Source organism: Stylophora pistillata, chromosome 1 (genome assembly GCF_964205215.1).
Source record: "Stylophora pistillata chromosome 1, jaStyPist1.2, whole genome shotgun sequence".
NCBI lineage: Eukaryota > Metazoa > Cnidaria > Anthozoa > Scleractinia > Pocilloporidae > Stylophora > Stylophora pistillata.
The window spans coordinates 34,535,501-34,563,436 of record NC_142519.1 but is presented as its reverse complement, the minus strand read 5'-3'; the positions used below and the strand labels follow the sequence as shown (position 1 = coordinate 34,563,436).

The 27,936-nt window shown below is 37.5% G+C and overlaps 1 protein-coding gene and 1 pseudogene across 5 annotated transcripts; one reads left to right on the top strand and one right to left on the bottom strand.

The window, feature by feature from the left end:
• Positions 1-1,391: 1,391 nt before the first annotated feature.
• On the bottom strand, positions 1,392-27,936 carry LOC111335066 (alpha-1A adrenergic receptor-like). 5 transcript variants are annotated; one of them, XM_088753077.1, is made up of 7 exons: positions 27,596-27,936; positions 25,139-25,199; positions 18,697-18,731; positions 17,085-17,171; positions 16,051-16,139; positions 12,935-13,033; positions 1,392-3,800 (listed from the first exon to the last, which is right to left on the bottom strand). In XM_088753077.1, exon 7 carries the CDS (start codon positions 3,784-3,786, stop codon positions 2,698-2,700), a length of 1,089 nt encoding a protein of 362 aa, XP_088609203.1. In that variant the 5' UTR covers positions 3,787-3,800; positions 12,935-13,033; positions 16,051-16,139; positions 17,085-17,171; positions 18,697-18,731; positions 25,139-25,199; positions 27,596-27,936; the 3' UTR covers positions 1,392-2,697. The 5 variants fall into 5 exon arrangements, with proteins under 5 accessions (XP_088609203.1, XP_022796640.1, XP_088609206.1 ...); XM_022940905.2 differs by lacking the exons at positions 12,935-13,033; positions 16,051-16,139; positions 17,085-17,171; XM_088753080.1 differs by lacking the exons at positions 12,935-13,033; positions 16,051-16,139; positions 17,085-17,171; positions 25,139-25,199; positions 27,596-27,936 and adding an exon at positions 22,621-22,748.
• On the top strand, positions 5,536-7,026 carry LOC111335065 (uncharacterized; annotated as a pseudogene).

Here is a 27,936-nt window from a genome sequence, read left to right as displayed (position 1 = left end):
GATGTTGGATCTTCCGACTTTGTCTTCTTGTTCATACAATTTGAAACTATTTTCCGTAATTGTAATAATGAATTTGAAACATAGGAGAAACAACTAGTACAAAGATAAATTTGAACTGTTACGAGTCCAATCATTTGTATTCCATTTTAATCGTTGCAATTTAGGGAATTGAAAGGAAACTATTCTGCATTGGTTGGAACTTCTAAATGGTAGTCACCTAGGGAAAGGTACTGTATCAGGCCAAACTTTACCTTTAGTTATGCAGTCCATCAGAAGTAAAAATTCAGTGCGCGAATTGTTTCTCTTTGTCAGCCTTTTGATCCAAGAAGGATGCTCTGGAGCCGAAGCGGGCTTCAGAAACCAGATAATATGTCCCCTATTACAAGCATATAGAAAAGGAGAAATTCAGGTGAAACGTTTTCCTTGTTTTTATCCTAGAGCCGGTGAAAATGACCGAACCTTACCGAAATAAATATTCTATTTGTGTGTTCACATTCACTCTCAGGGAAAATTGAATGCAGCAGGGTAAAGACGAATAATATCACTATGTTTGGTAGAAGTACCAATTTGTATTGTTGTATTGGGCTTGAGATGGAGAGTGCAATAAGAGTGCTGCAGTCTTTCAAAAAGGGAATATTTGTGAATCCCTACTGTGTGCCTAACTACGTGCAAAATTTGAAGGGGGGTGGAACATTTTATTTCCCAAGATGCATGAATCCCACAGAGACTAGTTCTTATTAAGTAGAAAAGGTTCAGCGTACATCTATGGTCAGTTTTGAGAAATTGTTAGGGAAATTCTTCACAAATGTGAAAGCCCTGGCTAAATGACCTAACGTTACCGTCCAAAGCCATTTTGGAACTTTTGAAAAGAATAATACCAACCCGGGAAAAGCAACCAATCAGAGACCATATATGAGTAATTTTACGCAAAAAAGGGTTGCGCGTGCTCATCTGCGTTCCATGTTTGGTTAAAACAATTATTTGCTCGTTTATCCATCCTATTGCTACCTTTCTATAATATCAAGAAATGGATAGATATTCTAGTTTTCTCGGATAAGGACGAATAAACCGTAGGCCCCGTCTCCTGCAGGGTTAGGGGTAGGAGACGTTAATTTCCCACGCACGAGATTACTGTGTGGTGGATGTCCTCCCCTGGGGTGGGATGGGAGGGAAGGTGAGATCGTTACATGAACTGAAGCGGCTGCCAGAGGCGCCTGATAATGCTGACGTCCGATCTCAACCTTATCATTGTAACTAGACACGTTTGTTGTTTAGAGTGCTTAAAACTTTCTTTCTTTCTATTTCATGAGCGACAAACCCGGCGCTGTACGGTAATTTTGATTGTTTAGCCAGGGCGTAAGTCTATGCCCATGAGCAAACCAATCTAAGGGTTTGACAAAAGCATCTTTTACCTTTATTTTTTTTGACGCCAGAGACATCATTATCTGAGAAAACTGGAACTAAATGACTTTGACCTACTGGCTCTTGATGTCACCAGCTCAGTTACTTACACTGGTCACCTTACACTGAACAGAAAAAAGATAATCACAACATTTGCTAGCTTGTAACTATGAAAAATACCTTAAAAGCTAAACTATGGGAACTTACATACGGGAAAATTTTGTTGGGGTCAATCCGTAGACTCCATTGTAAAGCATACCCTTCCTTATACCCCAGGGTTTCTACGTTGATTTCTCGTAACTTGCGCTTTAATTTACAGCGATTGAATGAGGGTCTCAATGGGGTTAACTGCCAGCCGTCAAATTGTCAAAATACTAACCGTCAACGGTCAAAAACGCAATAGTTTTACCATCAACCGTCAAATAAGCAAGCCAATGTTAGCCGTCAAATGCCTCAGATATCCTTAATTAAGAACCAAACGATTGCCTTAATTGGAGTCAAGTTCTGTTGTTTATAAATAAAAGTTTTGATTTATCACAAAAGTACATTTATGTAAGTCCTTTAACTTCTAGTCGCAAGTAAAACTGGTTAGCGACAGAACTGACTTCCGGTGTGGAAACACTTCTGGTGTCGTAAAACGTTAGTCATTTATTAATAAAAGGTGTTATAACTTAACGGTTCTTTACAAGCGCGTCATTATGAAAATTTACAGCCTAACTTAATTCTTTTTATAAAAGAAATTCCAAAACATTAACAGTCAACCGTCAAATGGCCTAAAATTTAACCGTCGACCGTAGAAGGGCTTATTTTTAACCGCCAACCGTCAACGTGCCCCCCACCCCCCCCCCCCCCGCGACTCTCTTGAATGTGTTTTATTCAACATTTCACTACAATTCCTTTACCCAAACTTACGGTCACAGTCACATAAAAAGCATTTCCGAAAATAAAGTATCGATTTGGATAACCAAATCATAAAGACTCATGGTCAGTCGCCATAAACTACAACAAGAATCAATGCGAATCACTGACAACTATAACTTTCCATTGGTGCTCCGTGACGAACGAGGACCTTATTGGCGATGTCGGCTGTACAGCCTGCGAACGACAACACTGAATACTGACAGATTCAGATTCTTGTGTTTACTCCTTTTCCTTTTTTCTTACTCTTTATTCAGTTTCTTTTTGTAATGTTAGATTGTTCGCCTTTTCTGCAAGCTTCTAATTCAAGGTTTATAACTGTAATAGAGAAGTAAATTACCCTCTCCATTTCCAGCCATCCCTGGAAGAGGAGAGATGTTATATGAACGTAACAGGAGGGTTTTCTGTTTTTCTTTTAACGCTGCTTTTTCTGCTAAGCTTCCTTTTTAATTCACCATTAGTAAGCTCCCTTGAGGACGAGCTGGAAAACGTATCTCCTTGAGTGGCAAAAATGGATCCCCTAGGCAAGGTGAGCCTCCTTGATAAGGTTCCTATAGTCGTGAGTGACTCTTCACGAGTTCTTTCCAGCCGTCCTCGCCATCGAGTAAAAAGTCTCCTGAAGGCCCGACGATATGTTTTGTTTAAACAAGTATATAATATAGGATTCAAACAGCTGTTTACATATTCCAACCATTTGGCGCACTTGTAAACATCCAAAGGATAAAAGTTATTGTTTTTGATGTAGCCAATGACTGATACAAAGAAAGGCGCCCAACAGAAAACGAACGCACCAATCACCACCGCTATTGTTTTCGCGGCTTTCACGTCTGTAGTGTAGTTCCTGTTACGACCGATTCGACGAGCTTGGCGCCTAGCAACAACATAAATTCTAGCATACATCGCTATCATGAACAACAACGGAAGTGCAAAGCTCGCTATGAACACCATATATTGATATCCACCAGTTTTTATCCAGTTTTTATCCAGGAGTCGCAGACTAGACACTACTACGGCGTAAATCCATGCACCACACAAAATAATCAATGCTCTTCGTGATGTCATTATATGAGGATATGAATATGGAGCAGTAATTGCCACATGTCTATCAGCACTAACCGCTGCCAAGTTCATTATGGATGCTGTGCCGAAGAAAATATCCATGCATTGCCAGAAGAGATAAAGATCTCCCTGAATGACGGTTTGTTTTGATAAATCAGTAAGCTGCAATACTAACCAAAATGGCATCCCCAATATTGCCACTAGTACATCAGATATTGCGAGACTTAGGACAAAATAGTTACATATTGTTCGAAGGTCTCGGAATGTATAGAAGCTTGCACATACGATTGCATTGCCAAATATGGTAAGTACTATCACGAGACCCACAGCAACTGCGCTAGCAATATTGCTCGGTTCTGTGACAAATAGCAAAGGAGTTTCGGTGGCGCTGTCACTTGAATTATTCATACTTATTGCTTAACCTAAGGAAAGAAAAATCAGAGTGAAATGACTAACTTTAATGGAAGTATTTATTTTCATCCAGCTATCCATCAATCTACCTAACTATCAGTCTATGTGTCTGTCTGTCTGTCTACCTACCTACCTACACCTGTATGTAATTATCTATCTATACCTACCTACACCTGTATGTAATTATCTATCTATACCTACCTACACCTGTATGTAATTATCTATCTATACCTACCTACACCTGTATGTAATTATCTATCTATACCTACCTACACCTGTATGTAATTATCTATCTATACCTACCTACACCTGTATGTAATTATCTATCTATACCTACCTACACCTGTATGTAATTATCTATCTATACCTACCTACACCTGTATGTAATTATCTATCTATACCTACCTACACCTGTATGTAATTATCTATCTATACCTACCTAGGTCTCTATGTAATTATCTATCGACCTATCTAAAACCACCTAGCCCTCTACGTAATTATCTATCGGACTAAAACTACCTAGCTACTTAACCGTCTTTGTAATTATCTATTTACCTATCTAAAACTACCCAGCTACTTAGCCCTCTATGTAAGTATCTATCTAGCCTAACCCTCTATGTAGTTATCTATCTACCTAGCCCTCCATGTAATTATCTATCTACCTATCTAAAACTACCTAGCTAACTAGCCCTCTTTGTAATTAACTATTTACCTATCTAAAACTACCCAGCTACTTAGCCCTCTACGTAAGTATCTATCTAACCTAGCCCTCTGTGTAGTTATCTATCTACCTAGCCCTCTATGTAATTATCTATCTGCCTAAAACTACCTAGCTAACTAGCCCTCTTTGTAATTATCTATTTACCTATCTAAAATTACTTAGCTACTTAGCCCTCTATGTAATTATCTATCTAATTATCTAAAACTACCTAGCTACCGAGCACTCTACGTAATTATCTATCTACCTATTTAAAATGATAGATAATAATAATGATGATGACGATGATATTAAAAGCTAATATATGGTTCATAAAAAGACCCTTCTTGTTCGTAAGAACGAATCAAAATATCTCCAAAGGTAACTCGTTTTTAAAAAGGAAAATTTTAAACTCACGAACACCCTAACAGCAAAAATGGTAAGTGGTGGCAAATAACTAAAGCCACTGACTCATTCATGCAGGAGGGGAGGCAGTCGATCACATTTAGATGACAAAGCCGTAGAAACTTTATTATTTCCTTATGTTATTTGTTTGAGAAAGAAAAGAGTTTTCAACATCCTTGGAACACATCGAAAAGCTTTTTCTTTGGTTGATCTAGTGATGAAATATCAAAGATACGGTGGCCCATAGGGGACATGACACATTTTTTTTAATCGCGCGATAAAATCAAAATATCACGCGATAAATGGAAATTATCGCGCGATAAAGGATAAATTATCGCGCGATGAATGGAGATAAGAGCGCGATAAATGGAGATAATCGCGCTATAAATGAAAAATTATTGCGCGATAAATGGAAATTATCGCGCGATAAATGGAAATCATCGCGCGATAAATGAAGATTATCGCGCGATAAATGGAGATTATCGCGCGATAAATAATAAATTATCGCGCGATAAATGGAAATTATCGCGCAATAAATGGAGGTTATCGTGCGATAAATGAACAATTATCGCGCGATAAATGATATATTATCGCGCGATAAATAGAAATTATTGCGCGATAATTAAGAATTTATTGCGCGATAAATGAAATTTTATAGCGCGATATTTCGCACTCAGCATGTGCGTGATATTAGTCACGCAGTCAACACAGTATTCAGTGCTGTATTACCGCCTTACGTTGGCAATGGCTTGCCTAATACTTTCCAAAAGAAAGATATTATTAATCACTACTTTTCTCCCGATCTGGCTTACTCAGAGATCCTCGCTTTTCTTTTGTGTTTTCATGGAATTGAAATAAGCTTGCGCCAGCCGAAACGAGTGCTTAGGCGTCAGGGTCTTCGTAGAAGAAAAGACCATAGTGACATCAAGGAAATTTTAAATGCGATTGAAACTGAACTCAAAGGAAGTGGGAGTAGTATTGGTTATCGCCAAATCACCAGCGATTAAGAACTGACTACGGTCTTGTTGTCCAGAAGGAGACCGTACGAGTTATAATTAAAGAATTGGATCCTGCTGGCGTATAGTCATGATCATCAAAGCGATTACGAAGGAGAGAATACCGTGGTAAAGGACCCAACTACATTTGGCATATAGATGGTTACGACAAGCTCAAACCATTTGGGTTTTGCATACATGGAGCTATCGATGGTTATAGCCGACGCATTCTTTGGTTCGAAGTTGGTCGTACAAACAACAACCCAAATATCATTGCTAACTATTTTACAGACTATATTCGTAAAATTGGTGGAGTCCCGAGGATAGTGCGTGCAGATGCGGGAACAGAAAGTATGTATGTCGCAGGAATACAACGGTTTTTGAGGTCAAGATGCGAAGATGCATTTTCAGGTGATAAAAGTTTCTTGTACGGAAAGTCAGTTAGCAATCAGAGGATAGAGGCTTGGTGGTCTTTTCTGAAGAAAAGTAATGCCAGCTGGTGGATCGACTTTTTTAAAGACATGAGAGATTTGGGTATCTTTTGCGATCATGACCCAATTCACTTAGAATGCTTAAGATTCTGTTTAATGCCTTTGATTCAAGGAGAACTCAACAAAGTTACCATACACTGGAATCTTTACAGAATAAGACCTTCGCATAACGTAGAATCCCCTTCAGGACGACCAGATGTGTTGTATTATGTTCCTGCATGGACAAATGCAACGGATTACTGGACAGAAGTTTACCTGGATGACTCTGATGTGATTGATGGTGTATGCTGCGACAGAACAAGCCCCACATATTGTTTGGAGGAATGCAGAGAATTGATTGACATAATTATGCAACAACAACAATTGCAAGTATCTTCAAATGCTCTAGAAGCCCGTAACCTTTTCGTGGGTCTACTTTATCACAACGACAACAGTTAGTTCAGTTTTTGTACGATGTGGTTTTTCGAAGGGGAATAAATTACTCTCGAAAACCTAGCCTCATGTGTCCCCAATACTACTCTCTTCGTGTACGAAGCCTTTCTGGCTAAAGAGGATCGACAGTTCTGCTGAAAAATGTGTCAAAGCTACTGTGTATTCATTTTTGCGCGAAATAGAGGATATTAAAGCCTATGGGCATTGTGTACTCGTGTACACGAAGTAATTTGACCCTATTCGGCCCGGGCTTTTTTTATCTTTTCAGACCGGGGAGGGAAGCGAATTCCGACCCCCTTCACCTCCGTAACTTCTAGAATATTTGAGCAATGACAATGAAATTTAGAGGGCATATAGTATAGACTGGAGGATAAGCCAACTGATGAAAGTTTATTTCAAGGTTTTAGTGTAACACAACAGTATAAGTCATGCAATCACAAAATATAAATAAATACAAAATTTCCACGGGCTCGGATCGCAGTCTATTAGATGAAAATTAGACTGAATATATAGTTAACCAATAATTTTATAAGGCAGTTTAATTTCATTATCAATAAAGGTTTTTTAAACCTGGCAACAACGCTCTTGTCGACACATCTGCCTTCTAGAAATTTATAAACCTGCAATGTAATTAGAAAGATTAGATAATCCATTCATACATACATACATACATACATACATACATACATACATACATACATACATACATACATACAGACATACAGACATACATACATACATACATACATACATACAGACAGACATACAGACATACATACATACATACATACATAAACTTTATTTACCTCGAATTTAAGAGTAGCTGTAAGCTAATATCTTCGAATGAATAAAATGAAGTAAAAGGAATAAGCTAAACTATAATAAATGAATAATAATACATTAATGATGATAAAATTTTTACATTATTTAAATATTACTATACTACTAAATTCAGTATAGTTACACAAAGGAGTATTTGGCGCCGAAAGTCTGGAAAATTGGAAGCTCTAAAGGTGTCTGGGAGAGAGTTCCAGACACTTACAGTCATCCCTGAAAGCGTCTCGTAAGATTTCGCAAAATCAAGGTTTACTGTACTGATTCACAGAGCTATGTGTCGCAGTATTGCAACATACTGCAAAATGATCTTTTTATGTAAATAAAACGAACTATTAACCTCAAGATATACCTCCTCAACTGTGGGAGCCATTGTCGTCCACGGAAACAACGTGCGTGACAGCCGATTACGTGACCCAACTAGTCCTCCATTTATTGCGCAATAAATGATAAATTATCGCGCGATAATAATAAAAATTATCGCGCGATGATAAAAAATTATCGCGTGGTAATACAAATTATCGCGCGATAATTTATCATTTACCGCGCAATAATTTCCACTTATCGCGCAATAACTTCCATTTATCGCGCGATAATTTCCATTTATCGCGCGATTATTTCCATTTATCGGGCGATAATTTCCATTTATCGCGCTATAAAATCCATTTATCTCGGGATAATTTCCATTTATAGCGCGATAATTTCCATTTGTCGGCCTACTATAAAATCGGGACTGGACTCTGGACTCTGGACCGCAGATTTTTTCTCAAGATTTTTAAATGAAAAAAAAAAGGAAAATTTTAAAGAAAAGGAAAAGAAAATGAAAAGGGAAAATTTGAAAGAAAGGAAAAGAAAATGAAAAGAAAAAAATTTAAAATTTTCAAAAAACAGTTTAAAATGAGTTTATTTTGGGCGAGACGAGGAGTGTGCGACGAATTCTTCTATTCATGCCGTCAAACGATGCCATGGTTAATCGAAAGGAACGAGAAGGATTTTAAAATTCGTCTGCCAATTCAAAAGTTCTCTTACGAAAACTGAATAGCGCGAACTGTGTCGAACTATGTCAAGTGTCAAATAATAATGGAAATCCGACTGTCTGCGGCATTTACCAGGACAAATTACACCGTCTCGCGAGGTAGTCTAACTTGGCTTCGCCAGAATTTCCGGTCATAAACCTTCGTTTTTTATTTAACTCGCTAAGTGTTTTCTCTGAATTTCTGGAATTTACTGGCTTTATCTAGAACCCGGCAGACACAACCTTTCAATTATAACTTTACAATTATAACTCCTGCGTAACTAAATTCAAAACAAAACTCCAGAAAGTGACACGAACAATAATGAAGCCCAAAGTGCCTTGCATAATGTTATCTTTTTATCAGACGGCATGTCACCTAATGATCGCGCGGTCTCAGTCCTTCTGCACTACACTCTTGCCGGGCACTCTTGTTCACTTTGTAGTCGGCACTGCTCAAAGTGTGTCTTGACTTTCGTTTCTCCTCTGAGTTATCGATTCTTCTCCTGAACCGGGCACCAGTAGTTCTTTTTGTCAGTATGAGGAAGAGGCCATGTGAAAGGCATTGGAGGAGTCTTTGCTTGATTCTCGCCAGGTAATTGAGTTTACTGTTGCATGTTTTACGCTAATAAAGGAACCAAAGAAATAAAAATAAAGTAACCCTGACGGTCTCGAATTTATTACCCATGGGTTCGATGTTGATATATATGTTAAGAAAGAATAGAACCTGGAAAACGGTCATGATAGTCAAGAGGTGACATATTCTTTTTTTCCCATCGTGACTGCTGTCATGCATTTCGTGCACCGGCATTACCTCGCTTTGTGTTTAAAAATGGAAAAAGTGTAGTCAAGAGATCTCAGGAGTTTTATGGAAATTGACTCTTGTTACTTCTGAAACAGACGTTTCGGCTAATGCTTAAGCCTTCATCAGTGATATGAAAAACGAAGATCGTTATCATACGCCATTTAAAGAGAGAGACCAGAATCTAGCAGAACGTACCAATCTTTCTGTTGACAACATTTTGAGACTTTCAGAATTTGTCCTCAACCACGATTATTTTACTTATGATGGCGACCACTACAAACAGATTTTTAGATGCGTCATGGGTTCTTCCATTAAGGTCCGGTAATACGGGAAACATTTTTCTTCAACTTGTCTTGCAACATTGTTGCATTGCAAGTTGAAACCCTTTGTTGAAAATTTGTTGCAGAAAGTAGAACTCGAGTCTACTTTGCGGAACACGTTGCCTCAACTTGCAACGCTATATTTTGTTGCGAGACAAGTTGGTCACGAACGTGGTAATACGCGCAACAAAGGGTTTCAACTTGCAATGCAATAATGTTGCAAGACAAGTTGAATAAAAATGTTGCCTGTATTACCGGACCTTTAGTCCTGTTTTAGCCGACCTGGTTATGGAAGAAATTGAGGAAACGGCGATCTCCACGTTCCCGTACCCTCCCAAATGGTGGTTTAGGTATGTTGACGATAGTCATTCTTGTATCAAAAAGGATCAAGTCGACAATTTCCACAAACATTTGAGCTCAATTAACCCGAACATACACTTTACTTTAGAATTAGAAAACACCAACGGACCAGGCTTGCCTTTTTTAGAGACCAATACAAGTAGACTCGGCACAAAAATTCAGGTGGATGTTTACAGAAAACCGACACATACCGACCGTTATCTCGATTTCTTTTCTTGTCATCCTATGTGCCATAAAAGATTCGTTGTCAACACCTTACTGGAAAGAGCAAACAACATTCCATCTACCAATAAAGGCAGACGGGAAGAAATACAACGAGTAACGGCCGTTCTGCGAGATAACAATTATCCAATGCCTTTTATACGGAACTGCGAGAGAGTGTTATTTAAACAACCCGCCCAGACCAACTTTAATGGCTTTGTAGTACTGCTGTATGTACAGGGTGTTTCCGAGAAAATAAGTCGCATATTGAAACAACAAAAGGTCAAAGTAGCCTACAAACCACAACAAACAATCAACAGCCTTTTTCCACGCCCCAAGGAGCTAGACGAACCTGACCGCCAGAAGTCAGGCATGGTGTACAAAGTCAATTGCACACAGTGTAATTTTAAGTACTATGGCCAAACAGAAAGATCATTAAAGACCAGAATTGCGGAGCACAAAAAGGCAGTTGCAGGTTTTGACTTAAACTCTAAAGTCGCAAGCCATGTCCACCTTTTCGACCATAACATGGATTTCACAAACGTCAAGGTCGTTGGTTTCGAAACTATTTACCACGAGAGACTTTTCCTTGAAGCCTGGCACTCTACTTTGGATCCGAATGCTGGGAACGATCACATCGTACTTCCGGAAGCCTACAAAGACCTCGCGCGTGCATCAAATACATAGTTACGCGCGCAAGCTTCGCGTCACGTTTTTAACTTTAAATAGCGTATGATGACAATCTTCGTTTTTCATATCACTGATGAAGGATTAATCGTTAGCCGAAACGTCTGTTTCAGAAATAACAACAGTCAGAGGAAATCAATTTCGATAAAACTCATGACATCTCCTGACTACACTTTTTCCATTTTTAAACACAAAGCGAGGTAATGCCTGTGCACGAAATGCATGACAGCAGTCACGATGGGAAAAAAAGAATATGTCACCTCTTGACTATCATGACCGTTTTCCAGGTTCTATTCTTTCTTAACATAAATATCCGTCGGTAGCCTATATATCAACATCGAACCCATGGGTAATAAATTCGAGACCGTCAGTGTTACTTTATTTTCATTTCTTTGGTTCCTTTATTAGCGTAAAACATGTAACAGTAAACTCAATTACCTGGCGAGAATCAAGAAAAGACTCCTCCAATGCCTTTCACATGGCCTCTTCCTCGTACTGACAAAAAGAACTACTGGTGCCCGGTTCAGGAGAAGAATCCATAGCTCAGGAGAAACGAAAGTCAAGACACACTTTGAGCAGTGCCGACTACAAAGTGAACAAGAGTGCCCGGAAAGAGTGTAGTGCAGAAGGACTGAGACCGCGCGATCATTAGGTGACATGCCGTCTGATAAAAAGATAACATTATGCAAGGCACTTTGGGCTTCATTATTGTTCGTGTCACTTTCTGGAGTTTTGTTTTGAATTTAGTTACGCAGGAGTAATAATTGTAAAGGTTGTGTCCGCCGGGTTCTAGATAAAGCCGGTAAATTCCAGAAATTAAGAGAAAACACTTAGCGGGTTAAATAAAAAACGAGGGTTTATGACCGGAAATTCTGGCGAAGCCAAATTAGATTACCTCGCGAGATGGTGTAATTTGTCCTGGTAAATGCCGCAGACAGTCGGATTTCCATTATTATTTGACACTTGACATAGTTCGACACAGTTCGCGCTATTCAGTTTTCGTAAGAGAACTTTTGAATTGACAGACGAATTTTAAAATCCTTCTCGTTCCTTTCGATTAACAATGGCAGACATGGCATGGTATTTACGCGCGATGAATAATGCTTTGCCATTCGTTTGACGGCATGAATAGAAGAATTCGTCGCACACTCCTCGTCTCGCCCAAAATAAACTTTTTTAAACTATTTTTTGAAATTTTTAAAATTTTTTGTTTTCTTTTCCTTTTTTTTGAAATTTTTAAAATTTTTTGTTTTCATTTTCTTTTCCTTTTTTTTGAAATTTTCCCTTTTTTTTGTCATTTAAAAATCTTGAGAAAATCTGGAATCCAGAGTCCAGAGTCCAGAGTCCAGTCCTGATTTTATACTATGCTCCATTTATCGCGAGATAATTTCCATTTATCTCGCGATAGTTTCCATGATCGCGCGATAATCTCCATTTATCGCGCGATAATCTACGATAAAAAAATGTGGCATGTCCCTTATGGGCCACCGTAGATTTCAGCATAACAGCATAACATACTGCTCAACTTCAAAATAAAGGAGACTCGATAGTTCTAAAACAATTAGGTGCTTGTTAATATCATCTTTCTTTAAATGATAAATAGAGCTTGTTGTTATGGTACATACTGGGTAAGTGGAAACGGCATATTTGACTGGTTTACTTCGCCTTTATATTTTGACACAACGGCTCATGTAGAAGGATAGAGATCAATTGCAATCATTACGTTACGATTATAATGCGGCGCCGTGTTCCTCTTCATCTAAACAACGATGAGTGTTTTATATGTGTCAATCTATAGTTTGCAGCAGGCCTACTACACCAATACAACTGCTTTCTGATCAAAGTCACCACACTCCTAAAACGCAAATGTGATGTTGAAATTCGAACGTAAACAAACAAAACATACCCATTCTTTCCAATTCATGATCGAAAAACGCCACTCATGTTGAGCCTTGTTAGAGTAAAACTCCCAGAGCACTGATCATTATGGAAATATGCGTGGGATCTTTATTTGAAAGAGAATGATAGGTAAATGATTACCATGACGATCCTAACTCGCACTGCTTGAGTGTTTGTTTATTTCTCTTTTCATAATGTATCGATATAGAGCATACAAAGTGATGTAATCTAACTTCCATGACAGCGATTGAATTAGACAACATTGTCTGTTCCGTTTGCCTTAATATAAGATAATTTGTGGGGGCGATACAAGATGTCAGGTTAAAAGCAATACAAATTTAAACGGACGGAGACTGACGTGATCTCGAAACAAACCGTCTTTGTAATAAAGGAAGCTGTTAATGTAAACTGTTAAAATGTTTCAAAATTGGTATACGTTTATCGAAACATTTGGTTCAATTAAAATCTTAGAAAAGATTGTAGTCAAGAAACAGCGCTTACCTATCTTAGTTTGTAATAGCACAAACATTTCTGGTCTAAAAGCCGATTAAGCGAAAACTACCCTTAATCGAGGTGAGCGTGTGATGTGTCCATAGAAAAGCAGGAACGTGGGCGAGTGCTGTCATTTACATTGGAATGTGGCGGGTATCTCAAGGCTGACAAATAATCAGGAGACTAAATTCTCAGCATTATTTGAAAAATAAGTTAACAAGCAGCAAAGCCGCCTAATAAGATAAACATTTATCGGTCAATTAAAGATCACCAAGAAATAAAATATATTTCTTATTGTATGCAAATTTCGTGATTTTGGCCTGTAATTGTTTTACGAGAGTTAATTGATTGCTTCTGTCAGAAGAGAGACAGAACCTCATACATTTTTTGGAACTAGATTTGATAAAGAAGAGTACATTATTTGGACTTTCATTAGTACAAAGCTATTTGACCAGATGTCAAACGCGCTTTTCTTTCCAACAAATAGGCAGATTCAAGAAATTCATGGACCGGTAAGATAAAAAAAATCACAAAAACTTTTCAGTATTTTTTTAAAAAGAAGCAATAACCACCAAAATAAATTCCACTTATCTAAAAAGCAAAGAAACGCGGCGTGATAAAAGGTTAACCGTACTAAGAAACGTTTCACCCCTAGGTAGATGACTGTGAATCAGCCAACATTCTGAGTCACTATGGATACACACTGACACAAAAGAGTGGGAGCCGAAAGAAATCCGGTACCGCCTGACCCAGGCCCCAGAATTTGGGTGTTTCTGCGCGGGTGGACAGCCCTAACGTTTCGGCTGTCATGTGGCGGGGTCAGGTGCGACCGGTGTCTTTATTTACAATGAATTTCGTTTAGTAGGCTATCCCTGTAACATCATTGTCACTTCAAACCTATTCAACGAATCATAAAAGAAAAGAAGTAAAACTCGTCAAAGATCAAAATGTACTTAGAAATCGAAACAAAAGCTTTGTAGTCGAAAATGTGTTGTTCCATGCAAATTTATAACATACAGTACTTTGAAAAGCATTGGCGATAACTGTGGTTTTCCTATTAATGCACAAAAATAGCAATTATAAAGCGTCAATCATTTCGGGGATTTTCAAAATTTCAGTCTGTATGGACGTGTTTGTGACTTTCTGTGACAGTTTCTTCGATCGTTCTCTAGACGATCTTCTCTCCAAATTTTGGTTATCCGCCCTGGGAATGTCTGTTCTACAAATGTCTTAAAAGGTTTTGAAAAACGTACATTTTGACAGTAAGGAAAATGTGGAATAATGATCAGGAAAATGGCCTTTTTAGTCAGTGGTTGTGTAATTTCAAGGTGACTCTGACCACAAAAGACGCTCACCCTGATTACATTCAGGGGACATTTGTGTATCAGCATATCTCCACTCACCTATTTGTGGCGTGTCCATAGGAGCATAAGATACTACTATATTTTGTTCTTTCACGCTTATTCGTAGTTCTCAGGTTATGCTAAACTGAGAATGTGAAGTTGATAACGGTAATTCTTGTTGAAAGAACACAATTCTGGTTTGATTAAAAAAAGAAATGTAATCTTACTGTAAACGAATTTGCAATTTTCGTGAAATAGAACCTCCTTCTTGAGATTGAGAACGAATAACAAATCAACTCCTGATTTCAAAACAATTCTACGTCGATTAACAAAGCAATCTGACTTTCCATATATTTATATCAAACTGTGCCATGAAAAATATACGAATCCCCGCTGTTATTCAATTAACCCAATTCAATTGCACTGAAAATATTGCAGGGTTCCACGAAATTTCATCCTGTAAAGATGGTGTTAAAAGACAATCAAAAACATTTTCGCACAATAAAGATTGTTTTTAAATTTCAAACTATAAGCTTTACAATAGGCTATCTCTTTATTTTAAATAAAAATTCGAATATGTGGTCACACTCTTCCGACATGCTGCGATATTCCGACCCTTCCCTGCGGCGAAAGGATGGGGAAATAGTATTGGCCTGTTCGGCACAGGTTTTAATCGTAGAAACACGCAGATCAATGGTGAGAGTAAAAGCAAATGTAAAAGCAAAACAAAAAAGCAGTATGTTGTATATCTATGCAGTTGTTCGAGCCGAATTTAACCCCTGAGTCTTCTTCTTTCGTTAATTGCAAACTGAAATTAGTATTCATGTTATTCATGAAGATTCTGTAGGCATTTGGTGTTTTTCAGAGAACACACCGGGGTTGCTTCAATATTTAATAGACAATCTTTAGTTTGTGTAGGTAAAAGGTTATCACTAATTTGAATAATCAAATAAATGTAGAATTATCAAGAACAGAGATTCATCAGCCGAGGGACTTTCTCGGTGGGGTGCAAGCTTTGACGCATTTTCAATTTGCTGTTTTCAATTTGAATTCATGTTCACGCGTTATCTTACGTGGTTGTATTCTTTGCGATGACTGCATTATAAAAAATGGTTTATTTCAACTCTGAATGATTAAGTTGAGGCTTCTAGTTCAAATAGGTGCGGTTGGGATTAAAGGAAAATCTTTAACCATTATCAAATAAACTAAATAGTGACTCCTCCATATATGGTGACTGAGTCGAGAAGGAGAATTATTTACATCCTTACATCTATATTTTGTAACTCACCTGAGGTCAAAGTTTCTTCCGACTTCTCCTTTCATTTTAATGAAAAATTCATGATATCCTTTAACGTGCCAAGCAGCTAAATAGAGGAACTGGTTATTGGATGATTAGTTGGAATTGGATGTGAATAAATCATTACTTGCTCTTTGGCTGTTTTTGTGCTAATTATACATTGGTTTTGCCATTTCAAAACAGAAGAGGTTTGGGAGAAATATCATGTTTCACATAGAAAATACTGCACAGGGTATTCTTGCAGGTCTCCAGTAGCCGGTGATTTTTACTCTCAGATATACAGTGGCTTCCTAATATTTTTTTTGCCCTGATATCAACATTTGTTCGTTTGCTCTTGATCTCTTGATCGTTCGCCAGCTAATGATTCTTCAGTTCACACGTTCCAATGATATACAAAAAAGTACAGTTTTAGATCCTTCTTGTGCTTTGCTAATAATGCCTTTTTATACCCATTGGAGCACTATAAACATCGATTGTTGATTATTGTACATATTGGCTACTAAAACCTATAGGAGAGGAAAACTATCTAGCTGACGGTTTTAAGCTTGAATTTGATCTCCTCGCGGCTTTATGTTTTCATACTAGCCTCCAACCAAAACTTATCAGATAATTCGCAAAAACATGGGGGAGATTTAGGTTTGTGCAGAAAGAAAATATTTTAGTTGGGAAATGAATTTTTCAATCGGTCATTCTCACGCTTTTCGTTCCTATATAATTTTCTGCTTAGTATTCTCCTCTAAAATGAGAAACCAACTGTTTCAGAAAACTATGACGCACGCTTTGGGGCCGAATTAAACATACTTCTGAAAGGATAACTTAAAAGGCCATGCGTGAGGCGTGATATTCAGGACTTTTGCTGAGGTTACGCCCACTATCACGCATCGAGTGCCATTCAGTCTATAACGGTTCCTAGCAAAGTCATTAGGTGCGCACTTATCTTGTCACAGCAGAACAATACATAAATATCGTAAGAGCTTATGAGCTGAAAATATTCCAGTATAACTAGAGCAAAAATTCAGGCTCACCATTTTCACCACGGCATTGCCGAAACCTTCATAACTGAGTAATTGAATGGACCTCTATCCTCGTCAGAAGAGACAGATAAGCTCCACCTTATTCACAAATGGAACAAATGGAAACATCTGTGAAAATTGTACCGCAACCTGAATAGTTCAGCATAAACGGATTATTTTAAACTCTTTTCACAAATGGAAAATTGGAAAAGGACATTCTTTGAGACTAGCAACCGTATGGGGTTTTGGGCTTAACAACATCTTCGTATCTCTAAGGAGCCCGTACTTCAAAGAGTAGAAATCGATTCGCCTGCGATCACGAATTGCGACAAAGCAACACAAACGTCAGAAAACCTTTGTTTGAAACTGGCGATTTTCTTTATGCCGTTTTCCCTAGCTGTCTCCTTCGTACAGCCCTATGACGGCAATTTTTGCATCCTAAACCGTAGACCATGTTTGTAATACTCAGTCACAGTACCCATGCCAAAATCTTCTGTTTTGAATATCCGAGAGAGTTCCTTAGCCCCCCAACGACAGCGCCATCTGATCCGACGATCATTAAAAAAATTCGCATAACAGAATTGGCAATCATGTTTGATATGTGTCAATTATGCAGCTTATTATAGCGCACGCGTGTGGGTATGAGCAAAATGCTACAAAAAGGAAAAATCTACCTTGGCAAATGGAAGCTTTTTAAGGTCTCTCTTAATTTATGCTGGCGTGACTTTTCGTACTGTTTCTATACTCTAGCGCCCAATCTTTCGAGCGCACACGGCAAAGGAGAATGCAATTTAATTTGATTGAAGTATATCTAAACGACGTAGAACCACCGCCTACACTTTTAAATCATACATTATAGGTAGATCCTCTCTACTATCCAGCAATTTAGAAAGATTGCCGGGAGCGTTGGTTGGTTTTTTTACGCCCTCACTTCTTGCTGGATGCCCTTAGGGATTACGAGGGTAACCTTGACAGAAATTAAAGATATATGGGCCACCTATGCAGATTTGTTGACCCTTCAAGTAGACTGTTTATTTCTCTGTCAGAACAGACAAGCCCAAATGAAGGACAAACTACGAAAGGATGAAGTGTGGTGGAGAAAGGACAGTATAACCTTAATCTTAAACACGAGCATGATCTGACGACTTGATTTAAAAAATAAACAACTAGGAAGAACATGTGTGGAAAGAGAACCAGAAAGCGTCTACGAGCATTTCCGACATCAAAACATCTCATTCCGACATCAGAAACTTGCGTCATAATATCTACATACTAACTACCTTTGTGACTGATATGAACTTTAACATAATAGCTGAAGTGAAATTTCACATCGAAACAGACGTTTATAGTGTTTGGTATTTATGCTAATAATAGCCTCTCGCGACACATTAGCTATACCTTTCAAACATCGCGGGGTGTTTCATATCACTGACGACAAGTTTTATCAGTTGCTATAACTCAGTCTAGCGCACCACGATCTGTAAAAGTGCACTCAGTTGAAGGATTGATCGATTAAAGGTGAACTCCTCAAAGCCATATTGTAAAGCTATCTAACTATAAATGAACAACATGAATTCCGACATTTACTCACTAGTGTATGGCCGAGGTACTCGTGACTACTCACCGTTCACCTCACTTCTTCTTTTTATGCGTGTTAACCTGAAAATGTGAGTGACCAGCTATTAATTCCTTCTCATGTAGTAAAACGGTGATAAAACGAGTCCATAAATGTACTTGAACCAATTAGCTGTATTGGTATAAATTCCTAGTTCAGTTTACGGCCGATAAAAGAAACGTAATCGCCTCTTGTCACGTTAGTTCATGTTATCACAACTACCATCTGCGTAGCAAGGATTCTTTACGTATCCGACATGTCTGACAAGGCTCGTTAAACGGAATTTAAATCTCGATTACTTTATACTTATATTTATTACTGTGTTGATTATTATCTGTCAGACAAATCAAATTCCAGAGAAAGAATTCTCAGGTCGGTTTTTATATGTCGGGAATAGTTATCGTGTATTATCGTTGTTATTCTGTACTATCAAAATAATCTTGTAGCACAGACTCGACAATGCCTATGGTGTAGTTTGCAGCGGGTTGATGTTAGCAAAACAATAGACACTTTGATACGGGTTTGCTCGCAACATTCGAAGGGTTCACAGATCTATAACTGAGCATGGGAAAAGCGCTAATCATGTGGCGAGGTAAACTAGTTTATATACGAAAAAGGAAAAAAAGCTGGATTAAACCTTGGAAAAAACCCATGATCCCGATGAATTCCAGGAATTCAAGGAAATTGAAGCATACCATCTCGGTCCTTAATTTCAGAAATAAACTTAGACCAAATGAAGATCAAAACACCTGGTAGTTTATATAGAGGTGGCAATCAGCAAGACACCATGGCCAGCTGTATCAGTCGAAGGTAATATCTGAAGATGCATATTTACGGAACATAGAACAAGCTGTTACCGAGGTCAAATTTACGGTCGAATTTACGTTAAAAAGATTCTTTTAAAGCCTCTTAGGGGCAGAAAATATATACGAAAACATTAAAAAAAAGTATTAGAAAACGGCGGTCTTACAAGGCTATCGATCAAAATGTTTGATTTAGCTGTTTCGTTTCTACAAAGATATTCTTCTCTTTTCAAAGGGCTCAAGATGCTCCACAGTTGTAGTGATGATAATAATAGAATTCTTTTCAATAACTTTGCTAATCGGCCTTTTCCATTCCAAAGATATTCTGATACGAACGATCACTCATCTTTTGAGCAGTAATGACAAGTTCTCCTGTTTGCAGATTTTAAATCTATTAATTTCTTGTAAAAACCTTACTTTCTCCTTACTATCAAGTTAAAATTGCTATTTCCAAAAATTGAAAACTTGGAATTAATCTACTCAAGTTGAACATACACGACGTAAAATCTATGCAAAGTCGAAAGACATATAAAGAGTTACCAGCGTGAAAAAATAAGAATTTTCTTCGTTAACCGAACTGAAAGAGACTTTCCAATTTTGAATTGATAAGAGATAGTTATCGCATTTACTTGGGCGAAGCAGGTTCCCTAGCTAAACAACTGAAACTCTCAATTCTGTTTTTACTGTTACCATTGCCTGGCAGATAAGCAGCATGCACTGAGCTGTAAGAAATCCATAAAATGTTCTAACTTGGTTTCATCAATTAAGTTGATAATGTAAATTGTCCACCGTAAAGAGTTTAACAGCTGACGTTTCGAGTGTTAGCCCTTTGCTCTGACGAAGGGCTAACGCTCGAAACGTCACTGAGCTTTTAAACTCTTTACGGTGGACAATTTACATTATCAACTTAAATGAGATACAATGAATATATGAAGTTCATATATATATCTACTGCGAGGATCGTGCATCATACGTATTATCAACTTAGCTGATAAACCTTAGATACCTTGTTACCCGCACCGATGCAGCATCACAGCACAGTTTCTTTAGAAACTTACCCCCTTTATTCATAAAAGTTTTCTGTCACAATTGAAGGATTAGTCATGTAAATTCTTAAAATGCAGTGACGGATCTAGGGGAGGGACCCGGCGACCGCCCTCCCCCCTAATTTTGGGTGAAAAATAAATGCAGAAGGACGAAAAGCTGGCAGGTGTACGCACAAAAAAACCGCTGTCCCCTCCATCCCCACCCCTTAGCTCAAGGTCTGCATCCGCCACTGAAATGTAACCATCGAGAATAACAAGTATAATAGAAGAGTTGTAAATAATGTTAAACCTGTACTTAAGTTTCAATGTATTGATGAAAGTACCTACGTTGTAATGTACCTCATTTTTTCATTATTAAGTGTGTTTATGGAACCCCACTTGGCCGTTTAGTTTTTGATGGAAATTTTTCGCACCCTAAAGATATTTTTATGAACTTCTTAAGTCATCTTGCTTTAAATAACATGAAATTATAATCGCACCATTTGCAACTGAAATGAAACTTGATCAGAGATTTAGACTTAAGACAAAATTTGTGGTGAGGTGATTCCGAATTTGATGTGCAGTTGGATGTAATCAACATGTAATGATCATTGCAGTGCAGGTAGTGAAAGACTTCTGACGCAGGAGTTTTGGTCAGTCATATGACGTAGTTGTGCACAGACCTTAAAGGCTACAGTCAAGGAGACTTCTGTCAAAAAGCGACGTCTGTCAAAAAGCGACATGATCTGATTTTGATATTTGAGAAATAACCCATTTCTTCTTGCCCACAAGCAAAGGTCGTGCTGATAAAATTCCAAACTTTTACTGCAAAATTGGGTTATTATAGGAGCATCATTGAAAGTGATTCAGAAAACTGAAAGTTATCGGACAGTTTTCTTTAAGCTTTTCTTAAATGTTCTCTACCAGTGTCACTTTCGAAAAATACGATAAGAAAGATAGGTCACGGTGCTTGTTTCAGAGATATGATGGGCCAAACAGACCCCGTTTATGCCTGTATTGGCACTAATCTCGCGTGTCATTTATGCCTGTATTGGCACTAATCTCGCGTGTCATTTATGCCTGTATTGGCACTAATCTCGCGTGTCATTTGATCGGTTCACGGCACATTTTGCGGTAGCTGGAAGCTGCGGTTTTAAAGGTGACACTTAAAAAAAATACTGAATTGACAGAAAGTCTCGAGCGTATGAAAAATTTGGTACATAACGGGCTTCGTGCTTGCGTTTAGCTATATATTTTTTTCCTTCTATGAATTTTTCTTTTAATTTCTTCAATTTAAGGAAATAGCTTGTACACCAAAATTATGTAACAAAAGAAACAGGTCACCATGCTGGTTGAAGAGCTTAAGACCATTGTACGCCTTTACCCAGTCCACTGATTGAAAAACAGTACCGTGTTCTCGGAACGCGTGCTTGCTTTTTTCGCCTGAGTACGTAATTTTTTTTATGCCCAGTACAGGATGCGCAGTAGAAAACTGAAGAATCACTTTGAAAGAGATCTTTTGAGGGTATTTCTGTTCTTAAGTAACTTACTTCAAATTATTTGCCAAAACATTTGAACGTGACCACACGAAAGGATCGTATGATGCTTTCTCGTATTGCCCTCTATTTCGTACAAAACGCAGCTGAGAAAACGTGCATGACGTCACCTTTTTGGGCATAGTTTGTTGAGACAAAGAACAAAATGATGGCTTTCAAGGAAATTTTACTTCAGTAACCCGAGATTATTTCATTCTTTGACCTTGCTGTGAACTTGTGATCAATTATTTAATCAAATGGAATTCATCAAGAGTACTAATCAATTGCCGTTTGGCAAATGTTCGACAGTTTCAATTATATTCGTCGAATCTTTGCCCTTTCTATATATATATATATATATTGGAAAAATTGAATTAAAGTAATATTTTGCTCTGTGATACATGATCGCAAAAAACGAAATACTTTAAGGTTCATTAGCTTTCAAACATAAACTCTTCAAATCCCCGCTGTGGAACAAAATGAATAAGGTGATTTTTTCCATTTGTAAAGTTCTTTTGAATCCAAGTATGAATTCGAAGTAAGATTTTAAAAAACTGTAATGGTACTTACCACTTAAATCGACAAATAGAGAAACGCTGAGCTTTACGTAAAAGATCTTAAAGATGGATCTCACCAAACGGAGACAGCGAATGCATTTTTTATGTTCATTGAGGTCTTTTTGTCATTATTCCTTAACATCTCTGTACAATGAGTGACTGTTGCAAATATATATTATTAACTTTGTTTACTTCATAAAGAAAAATAGCATTTTTCAAGTGTCACCTACTGGCCGGAACATCAACAAAGTGCATTAATGGTTTTGTCATACAAAGTAGGTTAAGAAGTCCGGAAGGCAAATAATATGTAAACGTGAAGGCAATATACGTTTGCAACCAAAACAGTTGCCTACATTTTGTACGCGGTGCTTTTTCCATGATTTAAGTTAATGTGTTGTAAAAGTTTAATTTCCGTTTTATGACAAAATTATCTCATTTAAGGCCCGATTCAGCTTCCTCACAGTATCCGCGGAATGACAACTATCATCCGCCAAAAACGCTTCTCCAAGGCTTCTGGAGCAATGATATGGCGCATGCGAACACTTGCCGGCTTACTAAGGACGTGTTTGAAATTATCATAAGCTCTACTGTTTGATATTTATTGCTTATTCATCACACATTTGGAACTTATAAGTTAGCTTTTAATTCACTAATTTTTCTCCTAACCTGAATCAAATTGTTCGACAAAACCGGATCGACTCCACGTCGATTACAAGGTTATCATTTCTACCTACCTAAAATATACCAGACTGTATTGCGGTTCTATTAATTTGTAAATCAAACATCTGGTTTTTGAAAAAAAATTGATGCAAAAGCAGGAATAAAATCACAGAGCTCGTGGAGTGTACTTTTTTCCCCTTTAAAAAGAAGAAAAAAACATTAGGGATTTAGATAGAATATTAGATGCTTTCAAAGCCAAGGACATTCAATTTGTTTCGAAATCTCATCGTAACAGCTTCCCACGCAAAAGTTTTCCCATTCCACTAAAAATGTAAATCATCTAACTTGATATATCAGATGCATTGTATGCCGGCTTACCATTGAATAGCGCCACCGCTATCCAAGATCGGCAACCCGGAAATTGGACTCTGTTACCAATGGAAGACTTCCTTCCAAGTTAGTAATAAGTGAAGAAGACACATGTCCTGATTGATGGCCGACAGTCAGCTTGTTTTAGACAGCTATGGGTTATTATTTTTTTTTTATTTGTTGCTTTTTTTTTCTTGACGTTTTGCATTGAAAGCACTCTTGCCAATTTGAGGAATTTTAAAAAATCGTCAGTAGTCTTGTGGCAAGCAGAACTGTTCTACTCAATAAACAACGTATAGTGCAATTCCTTATTATGTTATTATGAATTCCCCTTACTTACCTACATTTTTTCCACAGTGTGGTTTTTTATTTCCGTCCATTCCTTTATTTAACTAGTCTACCCATTTTCCGTCACGACAGTTGAGTCAGTATGTTGTATGGTACAAACATTTAAATTGTACAATTTATGTCCGTATCATTTATGGTGGATTCTTGTTCTGAGTTTGCTGTAGAACATGATGCATGTCTAATGCTTTTTAGGTTTGTATGGTTTATTTTAGTTAGTTAGTTTGTTTTCTGGAGCATATTAGCGTTCGCAGATATAATATTTACAAGTTTCAAAGCTATGTTAAAAGTTAAGCACAATAAGGTTCACCGGCATTAGATAACTATTTTTGCAAAACATTCAAGCGTTGAATAAAATTATCTTATATATATCCGATGCTTTGTATTACGACTTATTTTACATCGCATGATAGTTTAAGCTAAAAAATGTCTATTGAACAGTTTTTAATCAGTTTGGTTAATTAGAAATGCCTCTTCACACGTCATCATGAGAAACGTCTTTGGGTTAAGCTTTGTAGATTTACTTGTACAAAGATGATATATGATTGTTGAATGATCGAATTACTACTGATCAAAAAATAGGGGCTTGCTCCAAAATAAGAAGTCTTAGATTGTATCTTCATGTTCATGTTTATGGCGAGATAGCGGTAACACTATATATTAATATTTTACTGGTTAATTATTCCAGCCGAGATGACTCAAATTACTAGTTGAAGTTAATCATCACAACTATTCCCTTGACTATTCTCAGTTTGTATAGACGCGCGGTTGTCCAACTGTCAGGGAGTCAGTTAAAGTGAGACGCATAACACCCGCAATTTGTGATCCTAAGCTATGCGGGTAGACGAGAATTTGATTTTTAAAAAATCAAGTACATGAGTCGTAAAAATATGTGTATTTAAGTCAAATGCTATCGTTCGATTATAGTAGAGGAACAAGAGCTCTTACTCAGGTTGAGAACGCTGCTTCAGCCTAACGTTTATACAATTTTGCTTGATGGTGTACTTCATAATCAAACGGCACTGCATTCTCCTTAACAAGATTTCACATATAGTTAAAAAAAGAAATCGGCGTATTTTGGAGTGCGGTTCAGCTATAAATGAGTCGATGTTAAGTAGATTATCGCTTCGTTTTTTAAGATCACATTTGTTACTCACCCTAAATGGCTCCTGACCTAAAGTGTCGTCTTGATCCAAGAGTGAAAATTCGGTTTCTGCTCTGCTGAAATAACAGAAAAGCTTTTAACGTTTGATGATCCTTTCCGAAAGAGATTTTTGTCATGCTTACCAAGAGCGAAGCTATCGCGGTTTGAATCGCGGAAGCCAAAGTAGAAATTACCAAAGATTATTTGTGGGAACAGAACAGGTATTCTTTGCTCGATTACTTTAAATTATGCGAATGTTTCTGCGATGGTCAGATTAAAAACTGATAACCTTTAATTTTGAATTAGGTGCATGGCTGGATGCCAAACGAACAGGGTGAAGAATTGAACAATTGTATTAAACTGAATATCAAAGATTTTGGGGTGATTTTGTTAAGCGGTAATACTAAGTATTTTGTTTTACAACCTTGCGTGGGGAGTGCGATGCAAAGCCTTTCAAAGCATCATAAGTGTAGCTGCCGGAAAATTATGCTATGCGTTAACCTGTTTCAAATTGTCAAAAGATAGCCATCAGCCATTCATTACAGATGGCGATGGCAACCCCATTCGTCACTAGTGTTGATTGTAAAAAGTGTAGACGACTTTGGACGACTCTGCTTTGATTTGAAAAGATAAACGCGGACAGCCCAGTGACACATCAGTCGCATTATACCGATCGCAGATGTATTAGTTTGGAGATCTGAACTAAACCTAATAGAATATACTTTTCATTCATAATAGTTGTGAAATCTTGTGAGAACACCGTCAAGAACAACATAAAAATGTTGCATAAATGAAATTGCATTTAACTAATCCACCCTTAGAGGATACGGAAACGTCTCTTTTTTATTTGAAGTTTATTATTTTTAGTTCAAAAGAGAGGACTTTCTTCTTTAAATGTTTTTGGCTGAAACCTTGGCAAAGACAAAACAAAAAATTACCAAAATATTCTTAAGTTACAATGATAACTTGATCACACAAGTAGTTTGGTTATATATATATTACAAACGTTGTTTTGGAGACTAAACTTTTTTTTGTTTTTTTTCTTTGTGCTTCTATTTCTAATATAAATATTGGTTACTAGGTAAAGCATATAACTGTGTCTAAGAATCGTTTGAATGACTTTTACAGACCCATTTTTCAATGTATCATCGCATTGGAGTCGAGTTCATCAAATATTCAGCTCTGCTCAGACGTAGACCTTATGGATCCCTAACTGCCGGAGAACCTTAACGAGCCAGCGCTAGTATTATTGACAATGGCAAACAAAATCATTTTTGGTTGGATGTGAGATCAGAAACATGCGCAGTTGGCTGTATTATTATCTCGTATATAGACGCGTGTAATGACGTAGGACTCTTAAAAATTGTTATATTTTCTATCGACGAGCGCTTGTTTCGGGAAGCAACCTGACACTCATAAACCAAAACTTATGCACTCGGATTCATGAGATACCATTATGATTGTTCTTTGACTGTGGCCACGTTTATATAGGTCCTTTAATAAGTAATCATATATTCAAGCTATTGTTTAGGCTCATTTCCGATTCAACCCTGTTGCCTTCGGATTGGACTCGGAAATGTAAAAGTGCTATAAAATTCAGGTGGCCCTTTGATAAACCGCATGATATTTTTCTCCAGTTTCAGAACGAACAATAGCTCTAAATTCCAGTATTTTCCTTTTAATTAAATAACCACACAACTAAAAAGCGGAATTCGGGGGCTAAAAAATGCAACGGAGAGGGTAAGACGCTTGCGTACGTAGATCTTTGTTCGTCAGGAGGTTACCGCGTAGTTTTTCGCATGAATTTAAAGTGCATCCCGCGCATACTATGCCCTGAATTTAGAAAGAAAAGAATATTTTCGAAATTTTACATATTACATTTCGTATTATCGTACACAGGAACTTGAACATAGGAAAAGTTACGACCAAACCACAACACGGGGGACATGCTTAGTAAACGACTCGATATCGATAAGGTATCATGAGATCTTGTTTGATAAACTGTCTATTATCAGGATAAAATGACAAAAACAGTATGTCGTATCCTGAGTTTAACCTCATGCTTTCTGAAAGTATCATGTCTAGATGCGTGGATGATTTCTTTTAAGACTTCATTTCCTTGCGCTCGAAATATGTATGAAACATATTTGCTTTAGCAGGCTTGAAAGAAGACTGTAATCCTTCCGGCAAATTAGCTTTGACAGCCGACAAGAAAGCTCCATATTATGAATAAATGTCGCAATGATTGTTTCTCCCTTAAGTGGGAATAGCGCGTCATTGAGAACACCGCTGTTTTTGAATACTTAGGGAATCTTTTAGATATTTTACTTTCTGCAAGCAAACATGAAAATCTTAAGTTTTTGACGGCTATGAAAATACTCTTTGTAATGATAAGGTTTGGGTTAACCTGTGGAAGATTTCTATAAATAAAAGTTTTGTTTTACATGGCAGGAACGGTTTGCCAACCTACCTTGTTATCCACAGCTTTCAGCGAGTGAGCAGATTCTCAGGCTTGAAATAGAATAATCACCAGATAGCTGCCCACTTTTCCACATCCAAACAATAATATTGCTATAGCTTTTATGAAAGATCGCCCTTATTGATTGTAGGGTGCTGTACGGTGATATTTTTACGAAATTCTCGCCAACCAAAACAATGCTTCTGAAGAGAGACAATTAGAGCCCTATTTTCCAACCCTTGTAACATCTCGTTTTTCGCCGGATACAGCTGCTACCAATACTTATAGGAATCATGTACAACCACGTCTTATCCAAACAAAGTAATTTCATCCTTTTCATACACGAATATTGT